The sequence below is a fragment of the Vitis riparia genome, chromosome 8, assembly GCF_004353265.1.
Source record: "Vitis riparia cultivar Riparia Gloire de Montpellier isolate 1030 chromosome 8, EGFV_Vit.rip_1.0, whole genome shotgun sequence".
Classification (NCBI taxonomy): Eukaryota; Viridiplantae; Streptophyta; class Magnoliopsida; order Vitales; family Vitaceae; genus Vitis; species Vitis riparia.
The window spans coordinates 9,748,702-9,770,511 of NC_048438.1; the positions used below are offsets into that span (position 1 = coordinate 9,748,702).

Here is a 21,810-nt window from a genome sequence, read left to right on the forward strand (position 1 = left end):
TCATCAACCTTAGTTGTCGTGAAAGTCATTGCCATCAACCTTAGGGCCTATTTGGGAAGTGTTTCCTAGAACTGTTTTCTGTTTTCAAAAACATAAAATTTTACAAAACACATTTGGTAAAGAAGTCTTTTTTGTTTTTGTTGTTTTTCATATTCTTAAAACCCTTATTTTCATAAAATAATTTAAAGATGTTTTTTGAAGTTTTTTTCGCTATTCAAATAACAAAGAAAAGGGATCGCTCTTGTTCTAAATGCCTTATTCTCTGCATTGTGAACATCCAACATATTACCAACAAATCTCAAAGGCTTCATTTTTATTACTTTCAAATTAGAACAAACAACCAAAATAAAGATTATCTAAAAAAACATTTTCAAGATTCATGAGATGAAGATGAAGACTGAAGAAATAAAATAATCAATACAATCTGTGATTGAGTTGTAAAGGTCTATAAGAAGAGGAAACAAGATTAAGGCATTACATCACTAACCCTACAACAATCGATGAGTACAATGCAATAGTTCGATGACAATATTACTGCTACTATAGTGAGAGACATTAGATTCCTTCATCAACAATGAAATCGACGAGTACAATGCAATAGTTCGATGACAATATTACTGCTACTATAGTGAGAGACATTAGATTCCTCCATCAACAATGAGGTTTCATCGACTTCTCTCATCGACAAAAAAATATTTTTCAAAATTCAACTTTCAAATGCAATTCTATTTCTTTAAAATGATTAATGAGTTTATCATATGTACTAATAAAAATATTGAAATAAAATATAATTAGAAATTTTATAAAGTAAAGATTTTTTAAAGAAACTTAAAAATGGTGCAAATAATTTTAAAAATGGATATAATTATTTTAATTTTAATTAAATGTAAATCTAAAAAATTACATATATCAAGTTAATAGAAGAAAATACTACATTTAAAAAAACAACTTCCAAACAAATTTTTTCATTTTACTTATTTTATAAAATTGAATTACTTATTTTATAAAACTGTTTTTATTAACTTATTCAAACATGTTTTTTTAGTTTTTTTAGAATTCAGTTTTCAATTTTTTCTTGGAAACATGAAAAAATTGTTAAATTATTAAAAAAATCATTCTTCATAATCATTTTCAAAGACATTTCCCAAACATGCCGTTAATTGTCGTGACTGTTGCTGTCCACAAGTTGCAGTTAGAAATGGTGGACGACCATGGCCAGGTCCCTCTCTCCCTTTAGGCCCTTTTCTTCCTTTTTTTTTTTTTTTTTTTTAATATATATTGAGAAAAAAAACTATAACATAAGTAAGATAAGAGTGAAAATGAAATGAGAAAATAAAAGCATTGTGATTATGTTAAGACTGGCATTGGTCATAAGAGTTCTTGCAAATACTTGATCCTACATATTTAAAAATTTATTAAATACTTCTTCAGAAAAGATGAGTAAAAATAATAAATAAAAATAATATAAGAGAATTTTGATGAAAGTTTAAATCAATAAAGACAATTATTTAGTTAAAAACTTTGGAGGTGAATGAAATTAAACCTTTAAAAAAATAAATAAAATTAGATGTTATTCCCTTCAAATATTTCTTTTCAAAAAATACCGGTGACAAAATATTATTAAATTTGTACCAGCTTTAGTATGTTAAAGAAGCAAATCGAGGAGTATTGATATTTTATTGTCAAGGCCAACTCAAATTAGGGTGCACTGAATCAAATCCAGCCAACTTGCAGCCCTGCTGCATAGCCAGATGTCAGTGGCTACTGAAACACTTGACATGAACCAGAGAGAAAGTGAGTAGACCAAAAAAGTTGCAAATGCAAACTTTGGAGGACCTCACTTGGGCTCCATTCTCAAAGCCGTAGGGTGGTGGCAGTGCAACTGGACTATCATATGGCAAGGAGGCAAAATCCCTGATACGTGGCTGCCTGACCAACCACCCAAATTCATGGCATTTCCAAACAAATCTACTTAGATGATGTTATATAACATGTAACATGAGATAGGATGATCCATGTTTAGTTATTCATGATATTTTCAAACAAATCCGCTTAAATGATGTTTGATTGACAATATCATATCTCATATTTAGTTGTTATAGGATAAAATATCTCATTACTTATCTTATATTCAACCAAACATGAAATCAGATAAATGATGAAAGATGTTATCCATATTTTTTTTTTATCTCTTTTTAATAGGATATGCTAATCCAATGCTAAGATAATTACCAAAAATAAAATGATCTAATTACACTTCACGGTCCAAATTGTTGATAATTCAATCAATCTTTCTTGGGTGAACAGGAAAATACCACATCACCCGGTATATCTGACAAGCCGCAATGGATCTAATTGCACCTCTCCAAGATTTCGAAAAGGCACTTTTGGAACACCAATAGACATAAAATAACATAAAAAAGAATTTAGTACTATATTTTACTTTGGTATGAGATATGCATCTCTCTCATGTATCATAAAATTATTTTTTTATTTTTTTATATGCTCATTTTGCAAAATAAAGTTTTTTTATTATAAATTATATTTATGGTTAAAAAAGAAAAACTAAAAAAAATATTTATAAAGTAATACTAATATTTGACATATAAATTAATTTTATATATTAAATAACATAATATAAAATTATTATAAAATTTAAATATTTTAATTATAAATACCATTAAACATAAGAGACATTTTATTTTTTAAAATAAAAAAATATTGAAATGTAAACATCGAAAATAATATATATTTCATGTAGTTTTTTTATTCAATTCATAAATTAAATATAAACATAATATAATATAACATATCTAATTGGATATGCTACTTTAAAATATTATATTTATAAGATATATATTATAAGATATCATATTCAAAAGATATAAATTTTATATTTAATAAGATATGGTATTCTAAGATATACATATCATATTTTATCAATCAAACGTAACCTTAGTCTATATTTGGTTAATCGGATATAACATGAAATATGATAAAAGATGAGATATTATATCATATCTCATATTTGATTTATGATGAAATATGACAAGTTATCTCATCACTTATCTAATTCTATGTTCAATTAAACATTGGATAGAATAAGTAGAGAGATATATTATCCAATTTTTTTTGTATTCCCTCTATATGAAATATGTTAATCTCATGTTAAGATTTCTTATCCTATGTGTAACCAAACATTAAATAAGATATGTAATGGAATATATTATCCATTTTTTTTTTATCCCCTCTACATGAGATATATTAATCACATGTTAAGATATCTCAACCAATGTTTGACCAAACATTGAATAGGATATGTAGTGGAATATATTATTCATTCTCTTTTTATTTTTATTTTTTATTTTATCCCCTTTACATGAGATATGGTAATCTCATGCTATGAGATATGCATATTTCATATATCATAAATTTATTTTATTTTAATCAATTTTTTATCTTTTTATATACTCATTTTGTAAAATAATTTTTTTTTATTATAACTTAAATTTATGGTTAAAAAATTATATATTTATAACATAATATTAATATATAATATATAAATTATTTTTACATATTGAATAACATAATATAAAATTTTTATTTATAAAGTTTAAATATTCTAATTATGAATATTGTTAAATAGAAGAGAATTTTTACCAAAAAAAATAGAAAATATTTGAATGTGATATAATTTCTATTTTAAACATTGAAAATAATCTATATTCCATATTTTTTTTATTCATTTCATTAATTAAATATAAACATAATATAACATAACATATTCCATTGGATATGCTACTTAGAATATCACGTTTATATCATATCCTACTGGAAATCATATCCTAGAATATGCATTTACTATTTAATGGATATATATCCCAGGATATACATATTTTATTCTATCCTATCCCACCATCCAAATGTAGCCTTAGTGAAGCTCAATTACACCTATAGAAAATATAGGGCCACGAACCTTACAAATCCCAAGCAGTTTGATAGCTTCATGCTAACTGTTGGGAACACAACCGTGGATACGAAAAAGTAGGCACTGTTGAGTTGACAAAAAACCTAAATGAACTTCAGAAAAGATACATATATGTGACCATGGGTGGGAAGCAGAAATATAACGAGGCAAAATACAAGAATACACATTAAGGGATAAGTTACCTAGTGTGCATATACCCAAAACAGAAGGTAGCATCAACCCATCCCTATCATTTAAATAACCAAAAGAATTCCAATCCCAAGAACTAGCAGTAGCAGTTCCATGATCAGCTCAAAAGCCACCAAAAGATAGAACAGCATGAATAATCAAATGTAATTCCATGCTCATTGGATATTTTTACAATGGTCAACAGCAAGATTTGATGGGTCATCGTCCTGTTTTCTGTAATTCCATATGAAAACCAAGAAAATAAGACTGCGGAAGAGAGAAATGTGGAGGTAGTGAATTATACAGCATCTAGTTTCCATTTTTGCTATACAAACAATTTAACTTATCATCAACTGTAAGTTTCTATACGTTATCCTAGTTCCTACTCTATATGCATATACATATGTGCAACTTTTAGAGTTCATACATACAAGCAGGGAAATTGGCAATGGGCTTTCTTCCAACAGGGTATTATTAAGTTCCAACAATACTTTGAGACAGATTTTTTATTTTTTATTTATTTTAATAGACACTTTGAGACAGAGATTTCAAATGCAAGCCAACTGATATGAGCAATTCTTATCATTAGTGATTGTATCTCATTTAATTCTTGACACTGTCAAATGGGCAATGCTCATGACATCAAGGCACTAATACTTCTTTCTAGTTAAGTTGACCAAACAAATTCAAATGCATAAGTGCCCAAAATATAAGAATCAGCTAAGTATTTAAATAGTAACCAATACAAGAGCAGTTCATTTATTTGTTGGATTTTGCATTCTCTTTACAATCATATTTATTTATTTTTCCCCTTCCTTATATTTGAAATGAAAATTTATATGTAACTTTGTTTTGTGATGTAAGCTACTTATTATGCACATTTTTTATGAGAAAAGGTTCATCAGAAATTTGTAATCCTTGTTTATGCACTTATCATATATTTGCAGGTGTTTTTCTTTATACTAGTGTTTAACAAAACAGTTAATTCAGACTGACCAGATAAGGACTGGATTGATCCTTGAAGAACTCATCTTTCCAACACAAGCAAGAAATCATACAAGCATAGTGCAAACCTCAAGCATATGGATTAAATGGCATTAATATAGCCATATGGACAATTAAAACATGGAAGCAAGTAAAATATCTTGACTGCATCAACAAGAAATGTGTAGTGCTGGCAGCTCAGTTGGAAACTAGATTTGGGTGGAAAACAAACCAACTGTGAAAGAAGAGAAGATCAATAAGGAGCTCTTGTTCTACATCATGTGTTTCTCCTGAATTTGGCTCTTGACAAAGCCAAAGAGGATATTGAGAAGTCATAACAGAGTACAGCAATTGGATCCATTACTTCATGAAGAGGCTCCAACAATCAGGTGGTAGTGAAAAGCTTCCAACATCAAGGAAAGAAAGTGAGGATTCTTTAGAGCTGAATTTCATGACTACGAAGACAAACTAACATAAAACATGAAATCATTGGCCTAGGTGTTAGGACCATAGCTAAGTCAACATGATTGCAGGCACACTAATTAACCCAGCTGATAGGATATCACAGCTATAGGAAGAATAAAAAACATGAGAAATAAAAAGCGGATGCATCTGGAAACCAGAAATAGATATACATTTTGTGCATGGTAGAAGAACTATTGTAGGGGATATATTTTAATAAAGTCTAACCAACCATTTCAGACCTTTCCTTTCAATGTTTCACAGAACAATGGCACAATAAAACTGAAAAACCATATTGATCCTTGTAATGCCACAGGTCACTGCAGCCTTTTTCTCTGTACCTGTGTGGAGCTAAGGAGCATAGCTATGGTTAATGTGTGCTAAGTTTTGGGGTTTCACATCTTGAAGTGTTGAGTTTCTAACTTGGGGTCCAGGTACAAAAATAAGAAGATGACATCAAATAATAATTTAGGAAAGCATGCCCTCAGCTATACTGATATCAAGCAGGAAAAGGAAGAAATGGTTGAAAGCGAGTTTCCATAGAAAGAGAAAGGAAGAATCATGAAATATGTAAACTCAACACAGGAGAGCTCTTAACAGTTGCCAACAATACCTCATTGAATTTAAACTTTGTTTTCTTTCCATAAAAACAAGAGCAATAACAAAAATCATATGGAAATTATATAAAAGAAAACACCAGTACAATAGGCAACACCCAGATACTGATTGCAAATGCTTCAGTCATTAAAGCTTAATAAAAGAAACAAAAACATACCAGATATAACCCAAAAAAAAAAAAAAATCTTGGTCAAGTCTCAAGCAGTCAATCATAGCCAGCAACTTTGTACCTTAACTTCACATTGTGACTTTCCTGTCAAAAGCCCCAAAAATGTACCATTTTCATTTGAAAGAAGGACGCAAACGATTCAAATGAAAACCAATTAGAAACTTCATAATGTAGGGGAAAAAAAGGCTCAATTCAACAAAATTCTTTCATTTAACTAGTAGACTTTACCTGCTCATGAACCTTGGCTGAAGTCTTCTCCACAAGGCGAGCCAAGCTGTCCAGCTTGGCTAGCATCTTCTCGTACAAATCCTCCAATCCGGCTGTATAATTCGTGGCTTCAGAGCCCATCAACCGACGTAGACTCCCAATCTGGACACCCTCCGCGCAAGTATCCAATTCGCGCTGAGCCTGAGCCTTGGAGACTCGCGTCGCATCGGTGTCGTCCTCCGCCATTGGCGAACCCCTCAAATCACAGGCCAACGAAGGGAAGGGAGAGCTAGGGCTAAACGAACCGTAATGGCCGCGGAATGCGGGTCCAATGTTGACGATGTCGATTGATTTGGGCTCGAGAGTCTGAGAAGAGAGACAGTACTGGTACGCTTTGTACTCATGCGTGTGAATGACTTGATCCGACAATGGCGAGGCGAATAGGAGGAAGAGAGAAGGTCTGAAATTGGAGGGGGAGTTTTCGATTGGGAAAGAGAATTGAGCTTTGGTGGAGAGACAGGCGGTGACGGAGGACTCCCGAAGGGAAGGGCGGAGGGGGGATCGGCGGCGGCCGGAGAACCAACCAATGAGGGAACGAAGGGGGACGCGGTCGGCTAGGAGGCGGCGAAGGGCGAGAACGTTGACTTGGCCGGAGGAGTCGTAGAAACTGTCGATGGTTCCGGAGCAGAGGAATCCGGAGACGGTGGCGACGAAGGTGGAGGGATCGGAGGAGGAGCCCAGCGGGTCGTCGTCGGAGAGGGAGGAGGGAGCGATGTGGGAGACGTGGCCGAACAGGAGACCGTCCACGTCGCCAAGAGCGGTGGAGAAGCGTTGGATCATGGAGGCTAGGGTTGGCCCCGATATTTGTATTTTCTGCAGTGGAAGGTCGTCCATGTCACAACTGCAGATTGTGAGAAAGCGAGAAGACAAGAGAGAGGAAACGGAGGAGGTAATATGTGAGTACTGGAGGCTGGAGCGAACCACAAATTTTGAGCTAAATTAGTAAATTACCCACTTCTTTTCTTTTCTTTTCTGAAATTGTACTTGCTGCCAAAGCCGTCCCTTTTATTGAACCTAATTTTTGTTTTGCTACCCTAAATTCGAGAACTAGAGACCTGTCACATTTTATTGTGTTACTACATTTGTTAATCGTAATTTTTTCCCCTCTGCAATTGTAATTTCCACCGCATCATGGGTGCTTCAGATTATCATGCAATGAGCCAATGACATAAATGAAGGAAAATTCAATAATCTTCATTATATAACCAGCTAAAAGAAGCTACAGAATTTCATAATCATTGTAGTAAATATATGTTTTCTGTTCAACATGAACCCAGAATTATTACTTTCCAAGATAAAAAAAGAATACTTACGCCAGACAAAAACATATAGACTTGTATTTACACACAGACAATAAAGCAACTACCCAAGAATTAAAGAATGAATTTCAACACTATCCAACCAACCAACCCAATTCAACGCCATCCAACCAACCATTTATTCTTATTCGTTTGTCAAGGGGGGGACTTTGGTTCCATCATCACCAGAAGTGCCTCCCAGCTCTGGCTTAATCTCTTCCAGTTGCTGGAGAACTTGTTGAACGTCCGGGCGTGCAGCAGGCGAAGGGTCAACGCAGTGCAGACCTAATTTCAATGTGTTAAGCAACTCATCACCTGTGGTTGATGCATCTCTCATCAGCTCCAAGTCGAATACTTCATTTGTCCACTCCTCCTTTACGATTGATGCTACCCACTGGGGTAAATCCACCCCTCCATCCATTTCCTCACCTGGAGACTTCCCTGTTAAGAGTTCCAATATGATTACCCCAAGGCTGTAGACATCACTCTTGGTATTGGCCTTCTTGATCTTTGAAAGCTCTGGTGCCCGGTAGCCTAGTGCTCCTGCAGTGGCAAAAACATTGGTGTTGGCTGCAGTTGTCATAAGCCTGGACAGGCCGTAGTCCGCAATATGAGCATTGGTTTGCTCATCAAGTAGTATGTTGCTCGAAGTGAGATGCCCATGTGTTATGTTCTCTTGAGCATGGAGGTAGCAAAGGCCACGCGTGATGCCCATGGCTATGTTCATCCTTGTTGGCCAACTGATCACAGTTTCAGGCCCACGAGCTGCATATATAAAGATGTACACACATGTTGTTAGACTAATCAGTCAGTTCATATGCGTTCATGAGAATCACGACTACTGAATAAAATGTCTTCTTATTCATGAATTCTTTCTTTGCAACTTTTTCCCTAAATTCTAAATGACTCACAATTTGTGTATAAAATTTAAGAGTTGGGTTGAACCAACTTACCGTGAAGGAAGGATGAAAGACTCCCTTTAGGCATGTAATCAAAGACAAGGAGCTTCTCTCCTTTGGGTCCCATGTAATAAGCTCTGAGAGCTAAGAGATTTGGGTGTCTGATCTTTCCGAGAGCAGCAACCTCAGTCTCAAACTCCTTCTGGCCTTTTGCAATCTTCTCCCTTAACCTCTTAACTGCAACTTGATTACCATCTTCCAGTGTTGCCTTGTATGAAGTCCCATAAGTGCTCTTCCCCATTATCTCTGCTGTTGCGCACAGCAGATCATCGGCTGTGAACACAAATGGCCCATCAAAATGGACTAGTTTTCCACCAGTTTCACCACCACCACCAGATTCAGCTTCAGTCCCAACTGCTGGAACTGCCTTCTCGCCTCCCCCTGTGGCAGAGCGGCCTGCTGTTTTACCTCCTTTTGCTTTTGTAGCAGCCTTTTTCCTCATCAAACAACAAAGCAAAATACAGCACAGTAGAAGCAGAATTACTAGTAGAGCGCCTGCTGCTATGAGAATTATGTCCTTGGTACTTAGTCTGCGGCGGTGATATTGTTTTGGTGGAGGTGAAAGAATTTGAGGTGGAGGAGGACATGGGGTGGAAATGCTGTACCCGCATAGCTGTAGGTTCCCTACAAAAGAGCTTGAATTGAACTTTTGGGAGAGGAGAGATGGAACAGAACCGGAGAGATTGTTGTAAGCAACACTGAAATCGCTGAGATTGGGAAGGTTGGCTAGTGAATCCGGAATTGCTCCAATGAGTTGATTTCCAGATAATTCAATTTGCGTGAGGCCAGAGATGTTCCCAATAGTTGCAGGGATTTGGCCTTCGAATTGATTATTCTTCAGGTTGAATACCGACAGATTTTGCAACCTGTCCATGGCTTCTGGGATATTGCCATTGAGGCGATTGCCCTCAAGATTCAACAAAGCTAGAGAGGAGAGGTTGGAAAGGCTAGCAGGCAAGCTTCCATGAATGGAATTGTTGGACAAATCTAGCACTTGGAGCCTAGAGAGACTTCCTAATTCATCAGGTATGGTCCCATCAATCTGGTTATGACTCAGAGAAATCCCTTCAAGCTTTCCCAATTTACTCAGAGAAATAGGAATATCTCCCGAGATACGATTTTGATCAAGAGTCAAGGTCTGAAGTTGATAAACATTCTTCCCTGTTCCACCCCAAGTATTCGGAATGGAACCAGAGAGGTTGTTATGTTGAAGGGCAAGGAAAATAAGAGAGCGGGAATGAGTGAGACTAACCGGGATTGACCCAAAGAATGAGTTGAAGCTCAGATTGAGTCTGTATAATTTGGTGGAGTTCGCCAGACTAGGCGGAATAGTCCCGGTGAGCAGATTGTTACTGACATCAAGGGTCTGAAGAAGAAGGCAGTAGCCAATAGAAGGCGGGACTGAACCTGAAAGCATGTTATTGAAGAGATAAACACCTCTAAGGTTGGGAAGGAACCCGAGCGACGTAGGGACAGGGCCAACAAGAAGATTGTCATGGAGACTAATCCTCCGGAGTGCTTGCAGCTGACCAATCTTCTCAGAGATTCGGCCCCCCAATCCCTTCCATGGAAGTTGAATGGCAATAACCTGTCCCTGAGCACACTTGATTCCTATCCACCCACCAGAACAAGCTTCCAAACCGCTGTCATTCCAGGTACTCAAAACGCCTTTCAAATCAACGAATTCATGTTTTAAGGCTTTGAGTGCTTGATAATCTGCTTGAGTCACCACCACCCCATCCCATGGATGGCCCGAAACAAGTGGAAAGGTGAGAAGCAGCACCTGAACCAACAAGAACAGGTGGTTGAAGAGAAAGGACTTGAATTTGTCACGCGGATGGCTCTTCCATTTCTTTTTCTTATTATCGGAAATCAGGCACAAATCACCCATCTCTTCCACTATAAACTGAAAGGAATCTCCCATTAACCCCAAAACAAGTATAGAAATAGAATTAGGGAAGAGCAGAGTTGGAAGTCTCTCTTCTCCCCCTTTCCTTAAAGAGGTGTGTGTGATGCTATCTCCAGATTTGGGAAAGAGAGTTTATTGAAGAAGAAAGAAGAACTAAACGGTAAATAAGGAGAGAAAGGGATGGGTGGGAGCTCTGATACAGCATGTGAGGGAAGTGAGTGAGTGAGCAGAGGGAATCTTGTTAAGGCAGGAGGATGGATGGGGAAACTTCATTTTAGTTGATCATAACGGCTAGTTTTATGTAGGGTTGGTTGTAACTAAGGTCTTTCTGTTCGTTGGAGACTTACTGCAACGGCTATATTTCGTGGGGCACCCACATGCCCTAAATTACAAAATTGACTAAAAGTCTCTGGTTGCCGTTGGAAAGTTGACCAGGACACTAACGGCCTCCGCCCCATCAAATCAATTTACTACCACAGCTAGAGATTTACCTCGTATCCAGAGTGGATAATTACCGCAGGCAAGTTGCTTGTCCCCGCTTTAGAGACCTTGAACTGTATTTACTCAAAATATTGTAATCAACAGTTGCTTACGTACGGCCATTAATCAGAAGAGGGATGGGATGGAGAAAGTTATTTTTTATGTGTCCTTCTAGCAAGCGCCGCTTGCCTCAGTTATTTTTTTTTTTTATGGTATAAAAAAAGTTATTTTTTGGCATTATATTAAGAAGCCTTAATGATAAAATAATGAATCAAATATGGTACAAGGAGTTACCCATAACATTTTCATAATTTTCAGCATATGAATTGTCATCTTAGGAAGTTACATATGAAGACAGCGTTTGATGAACTTTTTTAATATCGTCAGTCAAAACGATATGGCCAGTGGCATGAGCGTACGGTATCAGAGACCATGATGAATGCGTGTAAACATATGTTACTAAAATAAACATCCTTAATTATTATTAATTTTGGTCAAGCGTGCCGTGAGAGCTGGAATTTCTCAAAACGTCATCATTTTAAACTCTTCGAGTAAAGATCAATTTGCATTTACTTTCACTTTTTCTTGTACAGTTTTATCAGTTTTAACTTTTAAGTCATTAAGAACCATGTTACACTCAACCCAAGTTCACTCATCTTTTGATTGCACGTAACGACGGTTTAATTCGGGTCCTTGGACCCAGGTCTGCCCTGGGCTCCATGAAAATTTTAGGCTAAAGCCCAGTCTGGATTGCGTGATGTGCATATGGGCCTGAGCCTGACCCAAACCCACCTCAATATGTCATTAAGTGATGGTATATCTGTGCTTCTAAATCAGACGTTGCATTTGTTTTATACACAAAAAATAATAATTATTATTTTTTTTCAAAATTTAAGTTGAATTGATTGTCAACGGATGTTTCATTTTTTAACTGAAGTCTCAGTTGTCAATTGAGACTTCATTTTTTAACTAAAACCTTAATTGACAATTGAGGTTTGAGTTAATTTTTTTTTATTTTAAAATTTAATTAAAAATATTAAATTATAAATTATTATTAAAATTAAAAATATATATTTTAATAATGAAAATTTATATATTTAAACTTAAATATATAATATTACTTCAATAAAGATAAATTGATACATATAATAATAAATAAATATTTTATTTATCAATAAATTAATAATCTTAAAATAATAAAGTTATATGAAATCTAAATAAGATATAAAATTATATAATTTATTAATTTAAGATATTTAATTTGTTATATTTTTAAGATATTAATTTATTTGTATTTTGACAAAATAATTTTTATTAAAATAATAGTATATTCTTAAGCTTTTATATATAGATTTTTTATTATTATTTTAAAGCATATATTTATAGTTTAACGTAAAAAAAAAAAAAAGATTAGTATTTGTACACACAACATATATATATATATATATATATATGCCTTGAAGATACATTTGAAATTAATTAATGAAATTAATTAGAAAAAACCTACTACAAAATGTAATTTTTAGTAGTTTCATCAAAGTCACAAAAAATACCTATTTAACATTTATATAATGGAAAAAAAATATCCCTCCCTAATATTACATGTGATATAACTTAAATTAATAAATTATATAATTTTATATTTTATTTATATGTCATATAATTTTATTATTTTAAGATTATTAATTAATTGATAAATAAAATATTTATTTATTATATTTATCAAATTATCTTTATTGAAGTAATATTAGATCTTTAAATTTAAATATATAAGTTTTTATTATTAAAGTATATTTTTTTAATTTCAATAATAATTTAAAATTTAGCATTTTTAATTAAATTTTAAAGTAAAAAAATAACATTAAGTTCCTCTAAAGCTTCCACTACGTGCGAAATGTCCTTAAGTTCCTGCAAGTAAAACTTAAAAAGGGTAATTGTGAGCTTCCCAACCACGTTTTTCTGGCGATCAAGTTAATATAAGATCACACAATAACATTTATACAAAATTATTAGCTCAAAGCTAGTAGTTCCAACCTCAGCACCAAGTGTATAACACGAGGTTATGTATGGGTGATGGATTAAGATTGCGAGGATACGAATGAAAGAGTTATCATCTTCTGGGATCCAACGCTTATAATAAGTATAGTTGTCATTGACCTAACTATGGCTAGTTGATTACGGTTGAAATTGACTCATGTTGGACTCACCTACAAGAAGAGAGCCTAGTAACAACCAATTCTGACATCTCTGGTGAGGTCTTGCCTTGATCATAACAATCTCTAGTCAACTCACAATTGAGAATATCCCTTGATAATGGGATAGGTCAACGTATGATGTTCTACCGTTTTAGTTTTGAGGCGGTGGACGAGAAAAACTATGGTGGTCCTTGACTATCCATTGTGCTTCGCAGGTCTCAAAGTGTACAAAACAAATAGGACAAGGATTACTGTTGGTTCTGAGCCAATTGGAGTCAAATTCGTCCAACTTAATGGAAGTTAGACGACTTTTCTCTCTTCTTTGTGCTTATCAGAGAATTCGCCCAATAGTAATGGTCTGGATGAACTCATTTCCTGCACAAAAGGATGTTCAAACGGGTGATCTAGGTATGCCTCTTCGAAGCCTAAGTCAAACAAGGATAGATCAAGTTGCTTTGTGAGAGAGAATAGGTAAGCGTATGTGTGCACACGTACCTCATGTGTGCTTCGTTAGAGGGTTTTTATAATGCTAAAGTGAGTGTTACTATAGTGTTGACTAGACACTTTGACTCTCGTTGTAATGATGATTGTCTTACAGGCAGTTAGGTAATCATCACAGTTTTGGGTGCCTGGCAAGTGTCATCAGCTGACGTGCCATGACTTAAAACTATGCAGCCGTTTCTCCCCTCAATCTATTGGTGGTCTAGGGTTATTTACAGGAATTAATTGACATGGATTTGAGGGCTAGAAAAGGTCCCATCAAGCGTTCATATGTCAGGTGTAAATGATCACGCATGTCAATGGGTCTTAAAGGCTTGATTGGACGATCCTATCTATTTGGAGAGTCCAATTTCTCCTTGTCGTCTGGTCCTGTAGGGGAAAAGGGCCTCCTTTTGCCTAGTGTTAGACGGAACTAGTAGTGGTCCAGACAGAATGATCCAAATGGGTTGCATGCATGTGCTAGACGGTCAAGGTGTCCGGGTTGGAAAAAAGACACGTGGAAGGGAGTCCCCCACAATCACCACTTGGATATGTTGGTCAAGTTATTGACTAACCCAAGCCTAATCCAAATTAAGAAACAATCAACTCAAGTTCAATCCCATTTCATTTTTTAAAACTCAAATTGATCAAATTCATATTAAACTTGGTTTGGTTGGATTGCATAATTCAAAATCAATATCTAATGCTTTTAAAAATATTTTTCTATATAAATATATCAAAATTCAAATAATAATAAGACAAAGTTTTAAGATAGCAACAAAATAAATAAATAAATAATTGATATTATTATATATAAAACATTATAAATATTATAAAAACGTTAATTTAAGGTTGGGTTAGTCTTGAATTGTTTTTATGAGATCGATGTGAAAAAATCTAACCTAACCTCAATTTAAATATTGAAAATGATTGTTAAAATTCACTCAACTCACCCAAATTGCACGCCTAGAAGACCTTTTGGTTGGACTATTCCTTATACTTTCATAATAGAGAGGTGGGAGGTGGGCAGTGTTTTCGGTAACTTCATAGGAGCTTTGATCAAAAGTGCCTGCCCAGATTCGGATCCACCTGGGTGGCCCTAGTGACCGGCTCCTCAATTCTTGCTTCTGCCTTGCACCCCATTCCGGTCCTCATCCCCATGAAACAGGACTTGAAAATTTTGGAAATTGGATATGAATAATGGAATCATATTTTCAAACATATTACATCCCAAAAATAGAGGTATGATTATCCCTACTACACCGTGGGATAAAACTTTTCCAAAAAGGTTTGCTAGCAAGTAAAAAATATGATTTACGGATCCATTGGGCTCAATGCCGGCTCCAAAATTGCTCCGAGTGCTTCCCCATTTAAAGCTTGGGTAACACATTCAAACACTTTACTGCTGAACCGGCCCGCCCAGAAAGAAATACCTCATAATAAATCCAAGAAACACTTCTTGAATGGTGATGGAGAAAAGCACATTCCATATTACAGTTTTAAACCTCCCTCCCACCAACATTAAGGAATCGAGAGGCTCAATTATTTGACAGTGCATACAAATCTTATACCTACAAATCCCTTCCATGGCTGAGCCCTTTGGACTCTCTATAGGAATCCAAACCCTTGGGGTACTGTTTGTGGCCACCACAACCAACACCTTGTAATTCAAGCCATGCAGCCAGCAACATGAATCAAACCCAAGAGCTTGTGCGTCTACCACACATCGAGGCATTCACCCAAACCAACTGGACACCCATACTTTGCCTTATTTCATTACATCTATCATTGATTGCTAACAAACAGATCAAAACAAAATGCTTAACCCAAGGGCAATGGAAACGCGCATTTTATAACTCCTATAGACTTTGCAGCAATCACCCTAACTACATGCCAATATTTTTCTCCTCAATTAAAAACACCATCATTTAGCAACACTTAAATTTAATTCATCAACTAATCTTACTGTCTGTTCATATATAATTCTTGCTTTTCCTTGACTGGTAATGTCTTATACAAATTACATTCAATGAGCAAATCTCCCCGTCCGTCATCTGATTCTAATCCTATGAACAGCTTGCTCTTCAACGTATCTGTCAAGAGAGCAAAAATGATCACTATAACAATCGACATGAGTATCCTGAAAGATCCCTTAACAGCACATGACCCTGGATGATATTGCAAATTACTTGCAACCAGCAGAAAAGGAAGCCAATTTGTTGCGTCATCAAAATGAAAACAGGTATATCATTGAAGCAGGCGCATCAATAAATTGGGCATACGTTAAAGAAAATAAATGATAAATTAGGCCATTTTCATTTTGTAGCCTCAATGGAAACGCTAGGACTTTTGTGTTGAATGCAGATCTGAGATAAAACCCTAGCAAAACCATTCTACGGAATACAAATTTCTAAAAGATAGAAGAAAATATGCATTCCCCAGAGAATCGAAGTAAAATTAGATCTTCACAAATGAATGGAAGAACAAATTAACAAATATAATCAATCATAAAGAAAATTACAGGGTAAGTACGATGGACCTGAAAGATCCATCACCAGATGTTCAAAACAAGGGAAAGGAGAATATATCCGTACATTTTCGCATCAATATCCAACCTATATATATTTATATGACGAAAATTTCGATTATTCAATTTTTTTTCTACGGAACAATAAAATTTGATCGAAAGTTAAACAAGCAATCACAAAATTACCCCTAACAATCGCCGTCGGGATGGATGGTTGTAACCCTCAAACGCGTCCGGTGACTACAGGAGCGACATTGGAGGGGGTAGCGCCTAGAAATGACAAGAATCCAGTAGCGGCGGGATCTTGCTCGTCGAGGAAGAGATCGTCGGGAACTCTAAATGCGCCGTGAGCGCAAACGATGGCCGCACCGACCATGAGAGCGGAGATGAGAACGGATCCGACGCTGGTGAGGAAAATGACGACGACGCTGAGGACAACGAGGATGCCAAGGGTCTCGCGGTCGGAGAAAGTGCGGCCGAAGAGGACGAGAGGAGGATCGGAGGGGCGGAAGAGGTAGAGGAAGAGCCAGGCGGCGAGGAGAGAAAGGAGGAGGAGGAGAGAGAAAGGGTTGGTGAGGAGAGAGAAGGCAAGGGTAAGGGCGATGAGGGAGAGGTAGTTGACGCGGAAGTAGGTGTAGTTCTTGCGTACGCGGAGGGCGGCCTCGGAGAAGGACTCGGGGCGGGAGAAAGCGGTGCGGTCGACGAGCTCGGACCAGGGGCGGCGCTGAGCGAAGCCGTTGCGGACGGAATCGGTGATGTGGGTGATAAATAAGCGGACAGCGGGTGTGGCGACCGGAGGCTGCGATTGAACGGATGTGGCGGTGGTTTCTGGGTTGGAAATGGGGAGAATTGGAGGAGACGAAGTCGCCATCGATGGGGGTTTTGGAGGTCGACGATTTGTGTTAGGCAAGACTGGATTTGAGGGGGGTGGGTGACAGATCTTTGGGGATATCTATAGCGTGGATGTAGGGAGAAAGAATGTATTGCGTTGTTTCCTCACAATTCCACCGACTTTAGGTGAGAGAGGGCAATACACCACGATGGACCAAGGTGGGGCCGGTCCACCCCTGCACCATACTTGATTGGATTTAACTACGCAATTATAAACCTTGTACCACTTGTATTTTCCCTTCTGACCAGCCTTCATGCGGCTATTAAAATTAGGAATTTATTTTATTCTATTTTTAAATTCATTTTCCTAAATGGTTTTAATAACACTATGGGAAGTCGTCATATAACTCTTCAAACCTCGTTCCTATATCGTATGTAAGAAACGCGTTTGGATTATTTGGAGGACCGATAAAGGGCACTCAGGTTGCTTAATGAGCAAGCAAGCCACGCCCGGACCAACTTACCCGCCGTATGATTTGTATTGTTTACCTTATTCCCCTCGATAGAAAAATTAACACGCATCGTGTGCGTGCTTACCTCGCAAAAGAAGTTTCAACAAGTTTTTTCCATGAAAAGAAACATAGATGGTGTAATATTTGATTAAAAATCTGGAGATGTAGAATTCTGAGCTTGAGTCATCCCTTGACAAGAAGACGGCCTGCACTATTTTGCTGATAACAGCACGACAGCCCCAAGTTGTGACCTATGTCATGGCAACAGCCACGAAAATCAGCCTACAGCAGCATCTAATTCCATCAGAGGCAGGTATTTCAACAGGACGGTAGCATAAACTACTGAAGTAAAAAAGAAAATAATAAGATGGCAAAATTATTTCCTTAGATTTGAGGATTAATCGATGACCTAAAATGACTTTTTTTTTAAATGAACTTGTTGAATGGTGAAAAACACGTGTAACACTTCTATCATTTATCAAACTTGTAAAGAGATTTTACCTCATTTCCCGTATAAAGTTTTTCTCGTAGGATTTTTCTAATCTCTTCTGGATTTTGTCCCTTAGATTTTTCTTTCGAATTTTCTAAGATCTGGATTTTCCCATCTCTAATTTTCTCTCCCTTTCTCAAGAGAAGTCACCTTTATTTATGGGTAAAGGTAGAAGACTATTATTAAATTCCTAAATTTTAGTTGTTTAATTCAAGTGATTTAATTATTTTAACAACTTTTTTTCTTTTGGAGGTTTTTTTAGGAATAAGATAATAATAATAATATATTTTGAAGGGATAGTTGGGAGGCCTATCTAAACACCATGTAGAAAATATATTTTATTAATTTATTTCATAATGTTATTATATAAAACCATGTTTGCAATGAAACATGTCATAAACTTATGGCCATTTGATCTTTTGATATGGATAAGGGAAAGAATGATTACCAATGTATAGAGAAAAAAAAAACACTACGTTTTCTCAAAATAACTTACTAATACTAAAACATCACTATTAACGAGAGTATAGGACAACATCACTTTAAAAACTACAACACCCCAAAATATTTACTACTCCAATGGGCCAAACCAACTCAACAAACCCTAAACTGAAGGTAATTGCTCCTTTTGTCCTCATTCCCTACTAGTGGTGTTTTGATTCTTGATTTTGAACATGTCAAAGTTATAAAATGTTTTATCCTAATAGCATGCTATCTTCACTCAGAACATGGTCTATATGACAAGGAGGAACGATCCAAAATATGGGATTAGGATCAAGATTAACAAAGTTGCAAATACTATTCCACTCAAGAACTTAACATGACTCAAAATAAGGAGATATATTTCATCATCTTCAATTTTGACAATCTCATATGAATTGAAGATCTTATAAACCACAACTACCATGAAATATATAAATGTTGCAAATAAGGAGATTTACATAGCTATATTGTATTGGGCAAACAGAGAAACATTTTCATGTTGGTACTTTACAAGAGTAGCTAAAACCAGAATCGCAAGGAAATAGATAAAATTTGATGACACTCTATTATGAAAACAACAAATAAACAAAAAGGAAATTCAATTAGATTTATGAAAATAAGACACTAATGGCACTAATTCAAAAAATTAGGTAAATTTGATCAAATTAATCATTTTCTCTAATTTTAGAGAATACTATATGGTTTCATCTAAAATAATTACATTTTTAGAATATTAAAAGTTCATGAGAAATACATTAAAGAAATATGAGGAATGATTTCCAAATGGATCTAGACTAATTCATTTTTCTTTTAAGATTCCATTTAAAATTATAGCTTGAGAAATTTAGTGTCTATAAGTAAAAGAACATCGAGGGAAAATAGTGAAGCATCAATAATGGTATTATTTTTCTTGAAACCATACATGAGAGATAATTTTAATGAGTTAAGGTATACTTTCAAACGAGTAAATATCAAATGAAGACACAAATACAATACTAAATTTAATTAATGAATGCCAAGTGAAAATTAATGAAATATAAGAGTTGAAGGAAATGATTTTAAAAAAGAGTGTATTGAATTAAACAAACAGTTGAGTAAGTTAAAAAGAATATTAAAAACAAAATGGAGATGAATGGAGTAACAAAATGGAAAAAAGGACATGAGACAAAAGTTGTTGAGGCTTTTGATGCAAGAAAATTGTTAGAAAAATTGAGCTAATTTAACTTAAGGTAATCACCCGGGTGGGGGGTGAATAAAGTGATGGTTTTTTTTTTTTTTTTGTAAATTTAAATTATGTGAATATAAAAGACAATTATATACAAATATATAATAAAACAATATAAGGACAATTAAATATAAAGTAAAAAAAAAAAAGTAGGGAAAAGAGAATATAAACGCAAGATTTTTATAGTGGTTTAAAACAACCCAGCTTACATCCACTCTCCTTTAGCTTCAATCCAAGCTTGAGGTTTTACTAATTCAAGACTTTCAAACCAAAACTTTCAAGCAATACAATTGGATTATGGTTTCAATACACCTTCTTGGACTTTTGACTCCATGCATCTTTTACAATCTTCAAAAGATACCTCACTATTGAATAACCCCTTAAGTGATACCTCACACTTAGATTCTTCATCTCAAAGATTTACAAATAAAGATAAAAATAATCTCACAAAATTCTAGTACAAAACTTAAAGCTCAAATGATACAAGAAAACTAAGATTGAATGGTGCACTAATAATATGTAAGTTTTAGAACAATGATTCACTCAAAAACACTCTCCTAATGCTCAAATATATTCAAGAAATGTTTAGAAATGTTAAACTCTTAAAACAATGAAAATAAGAGCATTTTTATAGAGGAAAAATGTCAAACTAGTTGTTGGAGGTTCGTCTGATCGAGCTTTGGCTCTATCGGTTCACTAACCGTTAGTATTTAATGCATGACAGGTGACCGTTGGACGTCAACTATCCCTTAACCGCCTCTCAACCGGTTGAGGTTCAACCTCAATCGGTTGAACAAGTGTTATAAAAGAAAGAGAATGTTTTGCACCCCTCGATCGGTTGAACTAAATAGGTCGACCGATTCCTCATCTAATTCAACTGATTGAGTCATTTTTGGCTCAACAACCATCTTTTTCCACTTAAAACCTTTTAAACAAGTTTGAAAAACATTTGACATAAGGTTTTAGTTGAAAACATGAAATCATTTAATTTTAAAAGATTTAAAACAAAATAACTCTTGTATGAGTTTGATCCATAAATAATGTAATGCATGAAAAACCTAGTGCACCAACAACCTTACAAAGAAATCCTATAAAACTTAGGTCTTGGAAAATACTTCTCTTTGAGGTCTTCTTTTTCTTATGGATTTCCCTTTGGCTTGATTTTGTCTTTGTGATCGCCATTTTAGAAATCTTCTTACCTAATCACATTTGAAATATAATCATTAGTTCCAAACCTTATTTTGTTATTATCAATACCAAGATTAACCAAACCTTGGTTTCACAAAAATGATAGGGAAAAAGCAAGAACCATGTGTATAATATGAATGGGCAATCATAAAATAGTAGGTTTGTATATGAGTAAAAGGAGGTAACCTTATTTGTCTTGCTATGGAAAGAAAAAGGAAGGTATTGTTGTAGCCTACCTCTTTGAAGAAATGAGGCTATAAATAAGAGATGAAAGATAGGGGTGTTTAGTTAAAAAAATTTCTCAACATATTAATTTTCTATATAGTCATGCAACCACATTAGCCATCTGCAACCAAGTATCCCTTTCATACTTAATTTTTTGTATGATTCCATATCAGCCATCTATCCCTTTCATGATTAATTTTTTATATGCTACCATGCATTTTTCTATATGCTACCATGCTTAATTTTTTGTATGCTACCACCATGCTTTTTTTTGTATGCTATCATGTTGGTGAGGAAAACAACGACGACGTTGAGGATGATGAGGATGTCAAGGGTCTCACGTTGAAGAAAG

General features: G+C 35.1%; 3 protein-coding genes across 9 annotated transcripts; all 3 read right to left on the minus strand.

The window, feature by feature from the left end:
* Positions 1–3,931: 3,931 nt before the first annotated feature.
* LOC117920230 (BRCA1-A complex subunit Abraxas 1) lies at positions 3,932–7,599 on the minus strand. Of its 7 annotated transcripts, XR_004652221.1 has the most exons (4): positions 6,618–7,599; positions 6,451–6,473; positions 5,373–5,543; positions 3,932–4,390 (listed from the first exon to the last, which is right to left on the minus strand). XR_004652221.1 is itself a non-coding variant. In XM_034837637.1 (3 exons), exons 1-3 carry the CDS (start codon positions 7,488–7,490, stop codon positions 4,333–4,335), a joined length of 954 nt encoding a protein of 317 aa, XP_034693528.1. In that variant the 5' UTR covers positions 7,491–7,599; the 3' UTR covers positions 3,932–4,332. The 7 variants fall into 7 exon arrangements, 6 of the variants coding, with proteins under 6 accessions (XP_034693528.1, XP_034693531.1, XP_034693533.1 ...); XM_034837637.1 differs by lacking the exon at positions 5,373–5,543; XM_034837640.1 differs by lacking the exon at positions 5,373–5,543 and having other exon boundaries at positions 6,378–6,473; positions 6,618–7,595.
* Positions 7,600–7,831: 232 nt separating this feature from the next.
* Positions 7,832–11,075, minus strand: LOC117920229 (probably inactive leucine-rich repeat receptor-like protein kinase IMK2). Its single transcript, XM_034837636.1, has 2 exons — positions 8,908–11,075; positions 7,832–8,719 (listed from the first exon to the last, which is right to left on the minus strand). Exons 1-2 carry the CDS (start codon positions 10,835–10,837, stop codon positions 8,100–8,102), a joined length of 2,550 nt encoding a protein of 849 aa, XP_034693527.1. The 5' UTR covers positions 10,838–11,075; the 3' UTR covers positions 7,832–8,099.
* Positions 11,076–15,417: 4,342 nt separating this feature from the next.
* On the minus strand, positions 15,418–17,510 carry LOC117921159 (PRA1 family protein B4). Its single transcript, XM_034838966.1, has 2 exons — positions 16,691–17,510; positions 15,418–16,070 (listed from the first exon to the last, which is right to left on the minus strand). Exon 1 carries the CDS (start codon positions 17,373–17,375, stop codon positions 16,728–16,730), a length of 648 nt encoding a protein of 215 aa, XP_034694857.1. The 5' UTR covers positions 17,376–17,510; the 3' UTR covers positions 15,418–16,070; positions 16,691–16,727.
* Between the last annotated feature and the right edge of the window lie 4,300 nt (positions 17,511–21,810).